The following is a 19648-nucleotide window of genomic DNA, read 5'->3' as shown; positions in this document are numbered from 1 at the left end:
GAAGAGAAGAAGAAGGCAAAGGAGGAAGAGTGGGAGATGGAAGGTTAGGAGAGGAGTTGGGAGAGGGGTGGACAGAGAGAACCACCCTCCCAAATATCCCCCCTGCAACAGCATGTGTGCTTCAAGCTCATCCAAGTACAGAAGGTCCCAGCTGCAATCCGTTATACTCTATCCCAGAGACATCACAACTGAGGCTTCTATTTTATTTGCTACTCAGTTTATTTTTTTAATACGAAACTGCCCAATTGCCCAGCCTAATATAAAGCTGCTAAGGAGTAATAGCCCCTTGCTCTTTGTTGCTCCCAGACCATTTCTTCTCCCTCTAGGTGGCTATGACCCAGCCTCCAATTATTGGGTGTTCCCCCCTTCTCTCTTACAGCCCCTAAGTGAACTCTTCCTAGCTCATGATTTTAAATACCATCCACACAACTGGTGTTTCCTAAATACATATCTCTAGTCCCACCCTCTCCCCTTGCTGTCCAGACCCTTGTGTCTAACTGCCTCCTCTATGCCTCCCCCTGTAATTGTTGTTCAGTCACTCAGTCGTGTCCGACTGTTTGGGACCCCACGGAGTGCAGCACATCAGGTTCCCTGTCCTTCACCAACTCCTGGAGCTTGCTCAAACTTGTGTCCATTGAGTCAATGATGCCATCCAACCATCTCATCCTCTGTTGTCCCCTTTTCTTCCTGACCTCAATCTTTCCCAGCATCAGGGTCTTTTCTAATGAGTCAGCTCTTTGCATCAGGTGGCCAAAGTATTGGAGCTTCAGCTTCATAATCAGTCCTTTCAATGAATATTCAGGATTGATTTCCTTTAGGATTGACTGTTTGGATCTCTCTGCAGCCCAAGGGACTCTCAAGAGTCTTCTCCAACACCATAGTTCAAAAGCATCAATTCTTTGACACTCAGCCTTCTTTGTGATCCAGTTCTCACATCCATACATGACTACTGGAAAAACCATAGCTTTGACTATATGAACCTTTGTCAGCAAAGTAATGTCTCTGTTTTTTAATACACTGTTTAGTTTGGTCATAGCTTTTCTTTCAAGGAGCAAACATCTTTTAATTTCACAGCTGCAATCACCATCTGCAGTGATTTTGGGAGCCCAAAAAAATAAAGTCTGTCACTGTTTCCATTGTTTCCCCATCTATTTGCCATGAAGTGATGGACCAGATGACAAGATCTTAGTTTTTGAATGTTCAGTTTTAAGCCAGCTTTTTCATTCTCCTCTTTCACCATCATCAAGAGGCTCTTTAGTTCCTCTTTGCTTTCTGCCATAAGGCTGGTGTCATCTGCATATATGAGGTGATTGATATTTCTATCAGCAATCTTGATTCCAGTTTGTGCTTCATCCAGCCCAGTGTTTCTCATGATGTACTCTGCATATAAGTTAAATAAGCATGTGACAATATACAGCCTTGACGTCCTCCTTTCCCAATTTGGAACCAGTCTGTTGTTCCATGTCCAGTTCTAACTGTTGCTTCTTGACCTGCATACAGGTTTCTCAGGAGGCAGGTACAGTGGCCTAATATTCCCATCTCTTTAAGAATTTTCCACAGTTTGTTGTGATCTACGCAGTCAAAGGCTTTAGTGTAGTCAATGAAGCAGAAGTAGATGTATTTCTGGAATTTTTTCTGCCTTTTCTATGATCCAACAGATGCTGGCAATTTGATCTCTGGATCCTTTGCCTTTTCTAAATCCAGCTTGATGCCTTATGACCCAGCAATCCCACTGCTGGGCATACACACTGAGGAAACCAGAATTGAAAGAGACACATGTACCTCAATGTTCATTGCAGCACTGTTTATAATAGCCAGGACATGGAAACAACCTAGATGTCCATCAGCAGATGAATGGATAAGAAAGCTGTGGTACATATACACAATGGAGTATTACTCAACCATTAAAAAGAATACATTTGAATCAGTTCTAATGAGATGGATGAAACTGGAGCCAATTATACAGAATGAAGTAAGCCAGAAAGAAAAACACCAATACAGTATACTGACACATATTACGGAATTTAGAAAGATGGTAATGATGACCCTGTATGCGAGACAGCAAAAGAGACACAGATGTATAGAACGGACTTTTGGACTCTGAGGGAGAGGGAGAGGGTGGGATGATTTGGGAGAATGGCATTGAAACATGTATACTATCATGTAAGAAACGAAGTGCCAGTCTATGTTCGATACAGGATACAGGATGCTTGGGTCTGGTGCATGGGGATGATCCAGAGTGATGATATGGGGTGGGAGGTGGGAGGGGGATTCAGGATTGGGAGCTTGTATACACCCGTGGCAGATTCATGTCAATGTATGGCAAAACCAATACAGTATTGTAAAGTAAAATAAAGTAAAAATTTAAAAAAAAATCCAACTTGAATATCTGGAAGTTCTCAGTTCATGTACTATTGAAGCCTAGCTTGGAGAATTTTGAGCATTACTTTGCTAGCATGTGAAATGAGTGCAATTGTGTGGTAGTTTGAACATTCTTTGGCATTGCCTTTCTTTGGGATTGGAATGAAAACTAACCTTTTCCAGTCCTGCGGCCATTGCTGAGTTTTCCAAATTTGCTGGCATGTTAAGAGCATCATCTTTTAGGATTTGAAATAGCTCAACTAGAATTCCATCACCTCCACTAACTTTGTTCATAGTGATGATTCCTAAGGCCCACTTGACTTCACATTCCAGGATGTCTGGCTCTAGGTGAGTAATCACACCATCATGGTTATCTGGGTTATTACGGTGTCATTTGTTTAGTTCTTCTGTGTATTCTTGCCACCTCTTAATATCTTCTGCTTCTGTTAGCTCCATACCATTTCTGTCCTTTATTGTACCAGTCTTTGCATGAAATGTTCCCTTGCTATCGCTAATTTTCTTGAAGAGATCTCTAGTCTTTCCCATTCTGTTGATTACCTCTATTTCTTTGCATTGACCACTTAGGAAGACTTTCTTATCTCTCCTTGCTGTTCTTTAGAACTGTGCATTCAGATGGGTATATCTTTCCTTTGCTCCTTTGCCTTTCACTTCCCTTCTTTTCTCAACTATTTGTAGAACCTCCTCAGGCAACCATTTTGCCTTTTTGCATTTCTTTTTCTTGGGGATGGTTTTGATCACTGCCTGCTGTACAGAGATATGAACCTCCATCCATAGTTCTTCAGGCACTCTGTCTATCCGGTCTAATCCCTTGAATCTATTTCTCACTTCTACTGTATAATTGTAAGTGATTTGATTTATGACATACCTGAATGGTCTAGTGGTTTTCCCTGCTTTCTGCAACTTAAGTCTGAATTTGGCAATAAGGAGTTTATGATCTGAGCCACAGTCAGCTTCTGGTCTTGTTTTTGCTGACTGTGTAGAGTTTCTCCATCCTTGGCTGCAAAAAATATAATCAATCTGATTTTGGTATTGACCATCTGGTGATGTCCATGTGTAGAGCCGTCTCTTATGCTGTTGGATAATTTTGAGCATTACTTTGCTAGCATGTGAAATGAGTGCAATTGTGTGGTAGTTTGAACATTCTTTGGCATTGCCTTTCTTTGGAATTGGAATGAAAACTAACCTTTTCCAGTCCTGTGGCCACTGCTGAGTGTTTGCTATGACCAGTGCATTCTCTTGGAAAAACTCTGTTAGCCTTTGCCATGCTTCATTTTGTACTCCAAGGCCAAACTTGCCTATTACTCCAGGTATCTCTTGACTTCCTACTTTTATATTCCAGTGTCCCATGATAAGAAGAACATCTTTTTTGGTGTTAGTTCTAGAATGTCATGTAGATCTTCATAGAAACATTCAACTTCAGCTTCTTCAGCATTAGTGGTTGGGGCATAGACTTGGATTACTATAATACTGAATGGTTTGCCTTGGAAACGAACAGAGATCATTCTGTCATTTTTGAGATTGCACCCAAGTCTGCATTTTGGACTCTTTTGTTGACTATGAGGGCTACTCCATTTTTTGTGAGGAATTCTTGCCCATACTAGTAGATATAATGTTCATCTGAATTAAATTTGCCCATTCTGGTCCATTTTAGTTTACAGATTCCTAAAATATCGATTTTCACTCTTGCCATCTCCTGTTTGACCACTTCCAATTTACCTTGATTCATGGACCTAACAACATTCCAGGTTCCTATGCAATATTTTTATGTACAGCATCGGACTTTACTTCCATCACCAGTCTTAGCCACTACTGGGTGTTGTTTTCGTTTTGGCTCAGCCTTCATTCCTTCTGGAGCTATTTCTCCACTCTCCTCCAGTAGCATGTTGGGCACCTACTGACCTGGGAAGTTCATCTTTCAGTGTCATATCTTTTTATCTTTTCATACTGTTCATGGGGTTCTCAAGGCAAGAATACTGAAGTGGTTTGCCATTCCCTTCTCCAGTGGAGCACGTTTTGTCAGAACTCTCCTCCATGACCCGTCTGTCTTGGGTGGCCTCCACCTAGATGTCTTATAATTGGCTCAAACTTCAACACATAGAAAACTAAATTTCTGATTTTCCTCAAATAATGTTTCTCCCCCAGTGTTCCTCCATTCCAGGAAACAGCATATCATTCACCCAAATGGGTTGGATCAGAAACTTCTTCATCCATTGGTCAGTCTCCTCCCCTCCCCCAACACACACTTCATGCAGCCTATCACCAAGTCTGCCTTAAGAGTGCATCTTAAATCTGCCTGTCACCACCTCCACCTCTACCAGCCTGGTCCAAGCCAGCACTTCTGCTCACCCAGGCTACTTCATTATTTCCTAACTGCCCTTCCTGCTTCCGCTCTTACCCTAACAGTCTAGTTGCTACAAATAGCCATAGTTGAAGTTTTTATAACATAGTTCTCATTACCTCCCTACCCTCCAGTGACTTCCCTATCACAAGGTTTGCTCCATCCACATGGCTGACCCATCTCCTGTCCCCGGATACCCTCGCTCCCCTGCTCTTCCTCCTGCCTTTGCCTTTGCTGATGGCTCCACCCAGAAGGTGGAGACCTCACCTATCTTGTCCCCTCACTTCATGCAGAGAGGCCCTCCCTGATGACCTACTTCCAAATAGCAACTCTTTTCTTACTCTGATTTCTTTTTCTTCCTAGCACCTAAAATGATCTGATATATTACAATGTATGTTTATTTGTTTTTTTTGTCTACTACATTCAAGGGCAAGGCCTGTGGGAGCTAGGACTTACTCTCTTCCGTCCACCGCTGTGTCCTCGGTGCCTACAACTGGGCCTGATGCATTGCACATGCTCAATTTAGTATTTGTTGAGTGAATGATGTAAAACTAACCAAAAGTACAGATATGAGTAAGGATGGCTACTAACAAATGGTTCTAAGGTTACATTGAAGGTCTTATTTATTAGGAGAGCTGGAGAAAGATTGAAGTAACTGGTTCCTCTCTTTTCCCCTCCCTTGTGTTATTTTATGGTGGCCACTTGGATATGGCATGCTCCTTTCTGTTTTAGTAAATGGTCATTTCTGGAGTTCTGTACCTTCTCTCTGCACACACAGAAAATCTCTCCTTTATTCCACAGTTCTAAGCACTCAAAAATTGTGTATTCACAGTTACCAAGTCTCAAACTCAGCTTTTACCCACTTACTGTCCATAAAACAGATCTAATAAGATTAGGCAATAGGAAGCTTTTCTATTGCAAAATTGTATTAATGGAATTCTCCCAGGGGCTAAGCTGTTCCCTCTCTGAAAGTTAAGCACATTCTAGAAATCACATTAAAACTCTTTCAGGCCTCCCTGGGTCTCAGGGGTCAAGGGAAGGGAAGCGAGATGAAGCGTCACAAAAGAGCTTACTAATCTTGACATATAACTTTTGATGGATAATTTGTTCTTTGCCTGTCTTTCTATGCCTTAAAGAAATCCTTAGCATTTTCTCTTTTCATGCCCAAGCTTGTTTTGCTGGCAGCCATTACCCATAAACTTCCCCACAAAGATAGGTATCTGCTTCCACTAGGGGCATATCAGCATCAGCTCCACAAAGCAGAGCAAAAAGGCCAAAGTGAATCCTTTGTAGGAAAGAGCTGGAGTGAAGGGGAGATGACTTTCTAATGTGGCGACACAGTTACAGAGACTTGTGGACATAGTGTGGGAAGGAGAGAGTGAGACGAGCGGAGAAGGTAGTGTAGACACACAGACACTATCGTGTGCAAAACAGGTAGCTGGTGAGAAGTCGCTGTACAACACAGGGGCCCAGCCAGGCGCTCCGTGATGATCTAAAGGACTAGGATGGATGGAGAGTAGGCAGGCTCAAGAGAGAGGTGATACATGTATAATTATGGCTGATTTGCATTGTCGTACTGCAGAGACCATCATAGCATTGTAAAGCAACTTTCCTCCAATTAAAAAAATAAACTTAAAAAAATTACAGTCTTAGTTCAGATTCTCCCATAGGCAGTCCCTGAAACTAGGAATCAAGTGTAAATAGTCTGTTGGGGAAGCAATCCCAGAAAACACTGGTGGGACATGAGAAGGGAAGACATGAAAGGGAGGGCAGCCACAAGTCACTTCTTGGGGGAGACCATGGACAAGGCAGGTGGTATGCATACCTCAATTTCCATCAGTCATCGACTGAGGACTGCTGGGAAGAGGAGACTTAATTCCCTGGCGGTTCTCGTCTTCCCTGTGCATAATCAGAGAGGGTTCTTATGTCCAGAGAAAGTCCTCAGGCAGAAAAATGCTGGGGCAGACAGTGGGACACTGGCCCAGTAGGCAGTGGGACACTGGCCCAGTGGACAGTGAAATGGCAACACCCAAGGGCAAAAGGCAGAGAGTCCTCAGCCTCTACTGTGAACACTGACTTTTGCAAAAAAATATTTCTTAAAAAATGGATGTTCTCCCACAAAGTCATTTTGTGTATAAACAAAGCTGAATGGGACAACTGTGGAAAGTTTTCATAGAACTGAAACCTTGGAGATATGCTTAGAAGCAGGAGATTGTGGTTCTGGTTGAGTGGACTGGGGCATTCTGTGTTGGGGCTGGATTTTCCTAGTGACAACTGTCAACAGCCTGAGAGTCCAAACAAGTTACAAAGAAAAGCAGACCTGGTGTGCCTGACCAGGGAAAGTGGCCCTGCCTTTCATTCTGGAAGCTGCTAGCACCTCCTCTGGGGCTGGCTGCCACTTCAGAGAGTCACTCTGACCACTCTTTCCAAGACCAAGAACCTCAGATAGAGGTACACATACACACGTGCTCACTTGGGAAATCATGATAGTAGAGACACAGCACTGAAGTGTGTGTCTGTTTCGTATTCAGACATTTTTTAAGCTACCTCACCCCTTCAGCAAAAGCAACCTGGCGACATTTACTGAGTTCTTCCTATCGGCCACATTTGTCCACTCAGTCTTAAGCACCTTATAAGCATCATCTCTATCAGTCATCAGGACAGCCTTGGGAAGGGGTTCCTCCCAGCTTTCAAATGAAACTCAGAGATATTAAAGAACTTCTAGAGGGTTACCCACCCAGGAGAGGTTAGTATTCAGAGACAGAGAAAACATATTTAACCAAACAGCTATATGCCTTCAAGAAAATCAGGGGACTTATATCTCAAGGTAGCATTTGGAAAAGAGAACACCTGTGAGGCAGAGGGAACACGCACCCAGGGCAAGACAGACGTGGACAGAAGCAAGGAAGGAGGAAATGACACATTATTCTTGGTCATCTTTCCTGAGCAGGAGGGAGAAGCAGCTTAGAGGAAGATGTGGGAGGCTGAATATTCACTGTCACAGGCAGAAATGAATATTTATCTTGAGCTCACACATATTTGGGTTCCATGATTTGCAGTTTCGTGTATGGTAATACTCGATTTGTTTTTGTTTTATTAATATTTTTAAAAGATTGTCATGACCACAGAGTGAATTGTTAGTTATAAGCTAGTTCATGAAAGGGAAAAGCAAAACAATTATGAACAAATTTGTAATTTCTATGCACAGAAGTATATGTACTTCTATGGAAGTCACTAAAGTGGAAGTAAATGACTTCTATGGAAGTCACCAAAGCAGGGATGGCATAGTAAGTTTGACACCCCGTGAGTTCTTATGAAATGCACTAAGAATGAGGGTGTTACACTCTGCCCGTCCGACAAGCATGTCTTTTGAACTCATTATTAAAAGCCTTTCAACCCCTATAAAGTATGGAATGGCTTCTTGTTAAAACTGGACAGTGAATTTTGTTAGGATTAATAAGTAAGCACCCTCATTCTATTCTCGGTGTGCCTGGGGAAGCCTTCCAAGGAATTGTACCTGTTGCTTTTAATAGATTCTATAGTATTTCTCTTTGTTTAATTTATTTAATTGGAGGCTAATTACTTTACAATATTGTAGTGGGTTTTGCCTTACATTGACATGAATCAGCCATGGGTTTACATGTGTTCCCCATCTTGACTTTCCCTCCACCTCCCTCCCCATCCCTTCCCTCAGAGTCATCCCAGTGCACCAGCCCTGAGCACCCTGTCTCATGCATCGAACCTGGACTGAAGATCTATTTCATATATGGTAATATACAGGTTTCAATGCTATTCTCTCAGATCATCCCACCCTCACCTTCTCCCACAGAGTCCAAAAGTCTGTTCTTTATATCTGTGTCTCTTTTGCTGCCTCGTATATAGGGTCATCGTTACCTTCTTTCTAAATTCCGTATATATGCGTTAATATACTGTATTTGGTGTTTTTCTTTCTGACTTACTTCACTCTATATAACAGGCTCCAGTTTCATTCACCTCATTTGAACTGATTCAAACGCATCCTTTTTAATAGCTGAGTAAAGTGCCATTATGTATATGTACCACAGCTTTCTTATCCATTTGTCTGCTGATGGACATCTAGGTTGCTTCCATGTCCTGGCTATTGTAAACAGTGCTGCAATGAACATTGAGGTACATGTGTCTCTTTCAGTTCTGGTTTCCTCGATGTGTATGCCCAGCAGTGGGATTGCTGGATCATATGGCAGTTCTATTTCCAGTTTTTTAAATAAACGGTCCAATCAAAAAATGGGCCAAAGAACTAAACAGACAGTTCTCCAAAAAAAGACATACAGATGGCTAACAAACACATGAAAAGATGCTCAACATCACTCATTATCAGAGAAATGCAAATCAAAACCACAATAAGGTACCATCTCACACCAGTCAGAATGGCTGCTATCCAAAAGTCTACAAGCAATAAATGCTGGAGAGGATGTGAAGAAAAGGGAACCCTCTTATATTTTTGGTGGGAATGCAAACTATTACAGCCACTATGGAGAACAGATTCTATAGTATTTCTTTCTTTTTTTTTTTTTTTGGCTTAAGGGCATGTTTATTTTTTTAATATAAATTTATTTATTTTAATCAGAGGTTAATTATTACTTTACAATATTGTATTGGTTTTGCCATACATCAACATGAATCCGCCACAGGTATACACGTGTTTCCCATCCTGAACCCCCCTCCCTCCTCCCTCCTCTATAGTATTTCTTAATGGAGACAAAGGGAGAAAGAAAAGAGATGTTATTGAGTTAACAATAGAAATTCCTGCTCATGAATTATTTACTTTCTAGAAAAGGTCACATGGGATAGTGTTGTGCCTGATGTCAGTGGTGAATTGTCCATTGAACACAAGAATAGTGCACAGTCACCAGGACCTTATCCTTAGGCCATTTTCTGCCTCTTCTCAGCAAAGAAGATCTACATGAGTAGCCAGAAGAACTATCCTCTGCAATTATCCTCTAACTCCTGTGTTCAAATCAGTATGTCAGATGGAAATGAAATTAGAAAGAGACAGAGAGAAAGAAAAAGAGCAAGAAAGGCAGAGAATATAAAGGCTAAAATGTAGGCGAAGGGAAGAAAGGACGAGAGAAAATGTACTAGGCCTGTCTCAGGTTGTACATTTTGCATTTTCTAGATACCTCTGTATGTATATATTTTTTAAGTTATTGTTACAACCAAGAGATAAAATCTCTGTCTGTAGGCTCAGGATGGGAGAACCCCTCTCCCTAACCTTGGCTTCCTCTGCCCAGCTCTTTAATGGAAGTAGAAGGAATAGAAAGCCCCCCAGAGTCTTCATTGAAGTTTCAGGTCACTGAGTGCCTCCACCAGTCTCCCAAGCTTTGCTTTGCTGGGTTTTTCATAGATTTATGTGACTGGTTGGTTTCATCCATTCACTCAAAACACAATTTTTGAACACTTATTGTAAACCAAGCACCTCATTGAGCTGGGAGTATAAAGATGAGTTGGACACGGTCTCTCCTCAGGGAGCTCAGTCCAGGTCCTTGCTTCCAAGAATGTGGGACCAGCGGCAGCAGCAGCAGCAGCATCACCTGGGAGATAGTTAAAAATGCAGATTTCCAGGCTTCATCCCAGACCAGCTTAATCAAAATCTGCACATTTAGCAAGATACCTAGGCAATTCTTAAGCATATTGAAGTTTTAAAAGCACTGACCTAATGGATTTTTGGCAGGGGAGAGGGAGAGGCTCTTTGGTTTCTTTATTCTTCCATTTATTCTGCTAGTATTTATTGATCACCTGTCATCAGGCTCAAGGTTGGGAGCTGGTGGTACATGGGTGAGCAAGACAAAGGAGATGCTGATGGCCTAGAGCTCGCATTCTCATGGGGGAAAAAAGCAGAAAAAAAAACAAAATGCATGAGCTAGTTACAGATCATGAGCAGTGCTATGAAGCAAGTAAACTGAAATGTAATGGTAAGAAACCAAACCGAACTATGACAGGTAACAGAGGCGGATATCTTCATGAGTAAGTTATTTCTATTTTGTATTTTGCTTTCTCTTCTAAAAATGTAAACATAATCACTGGTCCTATATAAAGAGAGTCAAAGACTATAATCCTATTGACTGTAATCCTTCTTTTCTCCTCCATGCCCATCCCTCTGTCTCTGGCCCTGGTACTGAAACTCTAGATGCCACCAAGCAGGTACAGTCACAGCCAAGCCCATCAAAAAGTCCAGGCTATGAGCAACTAAACATTTGGATGCGAGCTGGATGATAAAGCTCAGAAGTACTGGTATTACCTTTCTGGTTGTGGTAAAAAGGCATTAGAGAATCTAGAAGGACTTGGTAACTGGGACATAACTTCCTATCTCATTGTTCTCTTGCATCACTGCAGTCAGGGGCCAGAGTATGCTGGTGGGGATTGATGAATGGGAGGGTGGCCTGCAAGTCAAGATAAGCAATGGACATATACATGCAACCTCAACAACTTCAGACCTTCTCATCACCTACAGTGTTAGTGCTAATCAGCTGCAACCAAAACCAGTGCTAGACCTTAATTCAGTGCAGAAGTATATTTTGACCATGCATTTATTTTCAGCACAAATCCAAACACACTACAGTTAGACCCCTTGAGGGACAAACCAGTGATTGCCCAAAGAAAGGATACAGGTAAACCAGTAATCAGAGGATGGGGTTTCAGGTACTGCTCCTCTAGAAACTGTGTCATGAAGGAATATTTCATGCAGCAGATCTAAACCACAGTCAGAGAAAGGGCATTTGCCCACTGTTGCAGTTATCTATTGCTGCGTGAGGAACTATCCCAAATTGTTGTGGCTTAAAACTTTGTCAAAGTTTTGTTGAAAAACCTCACACCCATTAGGATGGCTCCTATTATTTCTCACAATTGTGTGGATCGGGAATTTGGGAAGGGTTTAACTGAGCAGTTCTTCTGCTCCAGGTAGCATCAACTAGGGTCACTTTGGGGATCAGTAGTATGGGGGGTCCAAGAAGGCTCACTCACAGGTAGGCCCCTTGCAGGGATGGCTGGTGGGCTCAGCTGGACCACTCTCCCTCTCCGTGTGCTACCAGGACCTCTTCATGTGGTCACTCCAGCAGAGAGTTTGGAAATTGCCAGTGCTCCAAAGGTTCTCAGCATCACTAATGATCAGAAAAATGCAAACCAAAACTACAGTTATCACCTTACACCCTCAGGCTGGCTACTCTCAAAACAGAAATTTTAAAATGTCAGACAGATATGAAGAAATTAGATCTTCGTGCACTGTGGGTGGGATTATAAAACAGTGCAACAGGAAACAGTATTAAAAAAAAATGAAAAAAGAGAATAGTATGGAGGTTCCTCAAAAAGCTAAAAATAGAGCTACCATATGATCCAGCAGTCCCATTTCTGGGTGTGTATCCAAGAGAATCAAAATCAGGGTCCTGAAGAGGTATGTTCATACCCATGTCATAGCAGCACTGTGCACAATATGCAAAAGGTGGAAGCAACCCAAATGCCCATCAGCAGAGGAACGGATAAGCAGAAACTGGCACATACATACAAAGGAATATTATTCCACCTTAAAAATAAGGAAATCCTGTCACATGCTACAGCATAGATGAAGCTTGAGGATATTAGGCTAAGTGAAATATACCAGTTGCAAAAAGACACATACTGTATAATTCCCCCTACAGGAGCTATCTAAAGACATCGAATTCATAGAAAGGGAAAACAGAATGGTGATTATTGAGGGATGGGGGTGTGTTACTGAGGGAAAGGGGCTTTGTGTAATGGGTACAGAATTTCAGGCTTGCATTATGGAAAGTCCTGGAGATCTATTTCACAACCATGTGAATTTACTGAACACTGCTGAACTACACACTTCAAATGACTGAGATGTAGATTGTATTCTGTGTGTGTGTGTTTTTTTACCACATTAAAAAGCAAATCACTGATACTCTTAAAGCCTGGATTGAAGGGGAGGGGAACATAAACCCACCTCTCAGTGAGAGGAAATGCGAAGAATCTGCAGCCAGCTCTCCCCTGCCATCCCTGGGGCAGACCCTGTAGAGCTCCTGAGGGCCTAGAAGGGGAGGTGTTATTTCCAGGGGGCATATTCAACCTCCGGAAGATGAAGGGTGCAGAAAGCGTTGTTAGAGATTGGCACAGATTGAAACAACAGAGCGGGAGAAACGGACAGAGCCTGTAGGGCCAATGAGGAAAGAACAGCCTGGAATCCCACCCTTACTCATTTTCACAACAAAGATGTAGCGCACCATTCTGCTAAAAGCCTGAGCGGCCCCACCAAGCATTTTTCTCACTCGGCACCTGCCCCTCAGCTGTCCTGACAGTGGGAGCTCCAAGCCCTTACAGAATAGGTCAGATGGGAACAGTCTGCAGAAGCAGGTCACAGGAGACCTTTCAGAGCTGGCAAACACGTAGAAAATCCAGTCACACCACTGCATGTAGATAGTGTGGACAATGTGGCCATTATAAATGCTGCTCTCATGAGCAGTGATTCAAATGACAGCTTCAAAAAGGGTTTGCAAAGAGCCCTTTGGAATTGGAACATGGGTGCCTCAGAGCCCATGACATGTCACGAGGACAAACCCAAATGAACAAAGATCCACAGCAGCAGTGAATGACTTGTTTATTCAGTCCTGCTCTGTACATACCTAGGAGAAGATGACAGCTTTTAAATTGAATCCCGAGCTATGCAACATCCATGGTGCGTGGGAAACGTTAGCAAGAATTTTGAAAAAAGCAGAAAGTTTTATAAAGCAAAGGCCACAGTGGAACCATGCTAAAGCTGCCACTAAATTCTGCAGACAGCCCTGGTGTCTCAGAATCTCTAGGAGTGACAGCAACATCTGGAGGGGAAAACCCTGCCCTTACCCTCTTTATCTGCCAGCTTCACACATCTGTTTGAAGGGTTAGCCCCTCCAAGCCTTCAGGTGGAAAATCCTTTGTGCAGGTCATTTAGGTAATCATGGCAGCATTCTCACTGCACTGCTTCTACAGAGTGTTGTCCTGGCATTGTGTGGGGAGTGTTGGTGTTCTGATCACCCCTGGAACACAAGCGCTTGCTGGTTCTTTCAGCCTAGCACACGCTGCAGAATTCTTGCATGCCCCGGGGTTCCTGTTGCATGGTGGAGCCAGTCCTTCTAGGAAGAAAGAATACATGATGGGAGCCATGTCTGAGTAACCCCAGCTCAGCCAGCTTCCCCAAGGGATCTGGTGACAGTGCAGCCTGCGCTCACAGCAGGACTGAGACTAGGGTGAGGCCCATGAGGAGCTTAGCGTGCAAAATTTAAGGAGGCCCTTGTCCTGTATTTGCACAATCCTGAGAGTGAGCACCTCCTTGAATCTCGTATGCAAAGAGACCCACTGGCCTCCCTTTGTCCAGGCCTGGCTCAAAGGCCTCACTCTCTCTTTTTGCCATTCATTCCTCAGCTCCCTGCCCAAGGTTAGCACTGGGGTTGGGAGGTATAGCCCCAATGCCAACAGTGGTCAACAGAGCAGAGAGCTTTAAGAAGGAAGAGCTGAGAAATTGATGGTGAGATTGCAGTGAGGGATCCAATGGGGCATTTGGCTACACAGTGGCTACCTGTGGCCCAAGACCAGAGCAGATCCAGGAAGGGCTGGTGATGAAAGACTTGCCCTGGTCTGCCCCTCAGCCATGGGCCAAGATGGTAGGGCGTAAATAGGAAACCCTGTGAGACTGGCCACAGAGGTTCTCTTTGTACGAGAAAGCTCAGGATCTTCACAGGGAGGTGCTTTTCCTGTAGAAAGTTCCTTTCTCCCCAGGCTTGGATGTCAGCGCTCTAGGGGCTGATCTGAAGCCTTTCCACCCCCGTCTGCTTTCTTCCCAGCCCAATATGATGTTACCAAATCAGGCGGCTTTGCACTGGGGAGAGAGAAGGTGGGAGTCTTGGGTTCTGTGTGCGTGTGTGCCAAGTCACTTCAGTCGTGTCCAACTCTCTGTGACCCTGTGGATCATAGCCCTCCTGGCTCCTCTGTCCATGGGATTCTCTAGGCAAGAATACTGAAGTGGGTTGCCATGCCCTCCTCCAAGGGATCTTCCCAAGCCAGGGATCGAACTCACGTCTCATGTCTCCTGCACTGGCGGGCGGGTTCTTTACCACTAGTGCTACCTGGAAACAATGATTCAACCAAAGCAGACTTTTCTATCATTAAATCAGGGGTATATTCATTTGTGAACCTCAGTACAGCGGGGACTCCCTCTTGTCTCCCTTGTCCCTGCATCGCATGCGTACAGCCCTGAGAAGCACACTTCCACACGCAGGGTCACTTTTCATCACCATTTCCCTAGTCTCCTTCCCACATTTGCAAACCCACCCACTCCTCCCCTTCTCCCTCCCCAGGGAGCACCTTTCACAAATCTTGCTGGAAAACCCAGACATTCAGTTTTGTGGGTTTTAAATAGAAAATGATGCAGAATGAGCGAATTATGAGCTGGAGCAGTGGAATCATGGACCCGCAAGCCCACGTTTGGATTCCATCGAGCCAGAGCACCTCCATGACACTGCAGCAGAGACCACTCAAGTTCAGAAGTGCCCGTGGCACTATGTCAGATCCTTGGGTTGCTGGCTTACGTTGCTTATCTGAAGAAAGCATTCCCTTCCAGAGGGCCTCTGCCAGCGTGATTCAAGCTAAGAGAATCATTACAGACTAATCATCATTATGGCATGATCACATTTCAATTATCCCCTGTGTAGTCTGGGTACATTAAAACAACTTCTCTGACTGAGGGAAGTTCGTTAAAAATCATAATGTGCATTAAGATTTTTTTAAAGCCTGGTGGAAGCCAACGAGGGGATAAATTCTAGAAACAACGACAGAATCTCTCAGGGGTTTCTCTTGCATTTATGCAGAAAGCATAATCTTATCTTAAAATGTGGGATGAGGAACATAACTGAATAATGGGCCAATTGTTTTATTATAATTTGTGTTTCTAAGCGCTCTGTGATTCAAAACCCAACAGATTGTTTTCTGTCAGCCCCAATCTGACCTACTAGGTGCATTGGCCCATCTTCACCATGTATAAGGTACCCCTAACTCCTGGTTAGCAGTGGCAAAATCTATGAAAATTAACCAGAGGATGGAGTAGATCACACCACCTGTGATCTCTGTCAATACAGGCACAGTCCCTAATATGCTGCAGAAAAGGAAAAGCAGCCTTCCCCTGAGCATTTGTCCTAAAGAAAAGAATTTAAAAGAACAAGTCAAGTTTCATATGCAAAAATATTCATTTTCAACAGCAACAAAAGAAACAGAAACGTACCTATGTATCTGACAGTGGTGAAATTATTGAGAGTAGAATATTGAGTGTGGCCTGGAGAGAAATGAGCATGGCATGGAATATAATGCAGTCATGAGAAACTGATGCTGATGATGCAGAGAGTGGAAATATAGCAAACTGTTTATAATATTGTGTTGAAAATGTCATCTACGCTGTGATTCCAACTATATCAAATGAGTGCACACCTTAGATAAGGAATAGAAAGAGACATGGGATGAAGACAGCTGGGGTCTCAAAGTGATTGCATTGTGGATGATTCATCTCTATAGTCATTCCTTTTGAAACAGTTATAATGTTCATTCAATAATAAATAAAGCTTGGAAGGAAAAGGAAAACACTCAAGTGAGGCATTTTCTGTGCCAGGCAGAAAAATCAGTGATGTCTGGGATCATTTTGCATTCTCCCTTGCTCCTTCAAAGCAGCCTGTAATCTTCATCCACATGTAGGGAATATGCATGCCTGAATTATCAGGGGACCCCCCCCTCACCAGGAAGGCTGTGCTGTTTGTTTAATAGACCAGAAACCTCACTCCTTTCAGTCTTGTTTGATAACAAATCTAAGGTACATTTGTTGGTATGGTTTTTCCTTGACAAATATGCACAAAAATCTTGAGGACAGAAAATGATGCGTTTGTTCTTTCTCTTTTCTCTTTCTCTTGCCCATCCCCCCCCTGCAGTTCTGCTAAGCCAATATTCTCTAGAATGAGCACAAAACAAATCAAATAACAGCTAAACTAATCGAATAACAGCTTTTGTACATCAGCATCGAGAAGGACGACGCTTGGGAGAGATCAGAGTACCGAGATGGATACCGGCGAGAGCGAAGCATCCAGCTGTCAAAGCACCTACTAAACCTAGATCGGCAGAGATGGGAGTGATTTTCCTGAAAGGAGATACGATCACGGATTAAACACCAGCTCATTGGAAACTATCATTGAATAAGAGCAGATGACACTCATGAGAAATCACATTCAGGAAATATTTTAAGGAAGAGAAATATAAATGTGCTAGAATTAACATGTAAAATATATACGTACTGAGGTTTGTAAACTGTCCTTTTTTAATCAAACAGAAAACAAAAAGCTTTAATCTTTCAACATTATTTTTAAAAAGGCAGTGCATCCTAAATTATTCCTATCTCAATAGCCAAGAGGCTGATCAACCATCAGTTATTGAGGAAGTGTCTTAGAAAATGCCTCTGAATATTTTCATAGGAGCCATGACCTTTGGTTCCCATCTCTGCCGTTCATTTATGTCACTGTGTAATTAGTTAACAACCACTCAGTTAAGAGATGTTAACGTTTCAAACTTGTTACTGAGTCTTTGTTCAGTTTAATCTGTCTGTACCAGTTATTACTGAGAAAGTGTTTCTGACATATACTATTACTCCATCAAGCTGTATATTACAGGAAGTACATCTTTACATCATAGGTTCCTGAGCAACATAGACTTCCCTATCTTTCAGGAAACAGCATCAAGGAACTCTGAAAAGTATAGAAAGCTCATTTTCACCTTGAATGCTCACATGTAATATATAGGCTGCTATCAAATAAACACTTTTTCTAATTGCCCCTAGTAATACGTATAAGAATTTAATATACTTTACAAGTAAACATCTAAAATATCTTCTTTTTCTATTCCTTTGTCATATCATCAGAAATCCATATCCTTTCTTTCCCTTACTTTCCCTTACTAACACCATTCCATTAAACCTATTTCTAAATGATAGTAAGTGGCACTAACAAAATAAATAATAATTTAATAGCCTTAGAACTAATGAATATATACTTAATACAGGTCAAAGAAACTTGGTAGGAGTAAGTTGCCTTTTTGTTTACTAATTTTAGTTTCAAGAACACTCAGTTTTTTTTGTTTGTTTGTTTGTTTTTAGTTGATTGGCATTTAGAAGTAATGACAAATGATCAATTGTCTTCAACAATCTTTTGCTCCCAGGCGTCCCCCACCATCACCCTTACCACATACCCTGCAATATGCAACAGCAGAAAAATAGTTAATATTGAAGTAGCCAATTGCTTGAGAATGACACAAGCTAAAAATACATGTGCAGGAATCGTCAGTATAAGCCAAACCATATTCTATACCTGAGCAGAAAACATGACCATGTAGAATGCCTTCATTTTTGAGCTCAAAATTAAGATCCGTTTAGTATATATTATTGGAACAATGGAGAGTAATACAAGAAGAATCAACCAAGATACAGATCACGGTTGATTTCTCTTATCCTGTCTCACACTCCTAGTTTTGTCAATGTCTTTGGTATCAGCATCTTTTCACCCCAGATGAGTTTTATGTTTCAAATGGCTAAAAAGCATATTACAGACACAGTCAAATAAGTGAAACGCAATTCACAAAGATATGGATTTTCTAAAGAACCCCATTAGGGGAGTACTTATTATCTCTTAAGTATTAGCTGTTCTGGGAGTTATTTGTTGCTTTAAATATTAGCTCTCCCTCTGCATTCAAAACACCCTACTTACTAAATTTAATTACACACAACTTTTCAAGAATTCATCTTTTAGTTAAGGGGAGGTACCTCTCTGCTTTACCTACAATAAAAATAGAAGGTATTGGCTTTCTTTAATCCGTGTAAATTGTAGATTCCACTGGGAGTCCTACAACACTAATAGTGGTGTTTATGAAAATGAAAAAGTGCTTCCTATCCACATGCAAGTGTTTTTAAGAAGTTGTTTTCCTTCTAAAAAACCTAAGTGTAATTTAGCATACCATAGTGCTCTGAAGATGGGTCATTGACAGTGTCCATTTGTACATAGGTAAAACACATGTAAATCACTAAATGTTAATTCAGTATGAGAAGTATGTTTTTATCTTTTTAAAAAAAAGTGACTCCCTTTCTCATTCTGTTCTGTTGTATTGCGTCCAAAAGTTGTGTGTAATTTTTTAAGGTCCAGGAAATGTAAAGAAATTTGTTGGAATATCTGAATTTCTGTAAAAAATAAAAATAAGATTTTGTTATTTAAAAGATGGTTTGGTGTTGTGGCATACATTCGTTGCATTCAGCATCTGTCTTTGTTCAGTGATCCAGTGACAGGTGATGACTTGACTGAAATAACCATCTTTGAAAAATCTCCTTGCTGTCGCATTCCATAATATTTGCCAAGAGCAGACATTTATTGGATGTGCAGGACCCTCATCATGCGAAAGGCATGATTAATAACCTCCAAAGCCTCTTCTCACCAAGCAGAGACACACCCCAAGCTAAACCTTCATAGACTCAGTGGAATGAAATTGAGAAGTGACTAGCCAGACTGTTAAGTAAAACTTGGCCTGAAATATTCTGAAATACCCAGTTAGCTGCTCCACCTTGGCTCGTGCACATTGAAACAGCCACCTAGGCATGAGCAGCAGTTTTGCAGGAGTTCATATTGAGTGTGTGTTGTCTGGGTAGGTCCTAATGCCAGATCCTTCATTTACTGCATAACTCTAAACAGCTCCTCTCCTATTAAATAAACACAAATAATAAAGCCTGGCCCTATAGTGGTGTTGTGAGGCTATAAATTAATGTAGAGGGCTATGCTGGCGCTTGACTAGTAGGCAATATACTCTATGAATTTAACTCCTTCCCCCTACTATTTGCAAGACATTGAAGAA

At 42.1% G+C, this 19648-nt stretch overlaps 1 protein-coding gene across 2 annotated transcripts in view; it reads left to right on the top strand.

Moving 5' to 3' along the window:
- LHFPL3 (lipoma HMGIC fusion partner-like 3) overlaps nt 1-19648 on the top strand; it is a 640749-nt gene that overhangs the window by 577637 nt on the left and 43464 nt on the right. The window contains exon 3 of one of the 2 annotated variants that reach the window (XM_018047258.1): nt 16696-19022. The exons of the other annotated variant lie outside the window; for it this stretch is intronic. Coding sequence (XP_017902747.1) covers nt 16696-16724 — 29 coding nt within the window. The 3' untranslated portion in view covers nt 16725-19022. Of the gene's footprint in view, nt 1-16695; nt 19023-19648 lie in introns of those variants that run through there. 2 annotated transcript variants of the gene reach the window in all.

Source organism: Capra hircus, chromosome 4, assembly GCF_001704415.2.
Source record: "Capra hircus breed San Clemente chromosome 4, ASM170441v1, whole genome shotgun sequence".
NCBI lineage: Eukaryota > Metazoa > Chordata > Mammalia > Artiodactyla > Bovidae > Capra > Capra hircus.
This window is presented reverse-complemented; position numbering and strand designations above follow the sequence as displayed.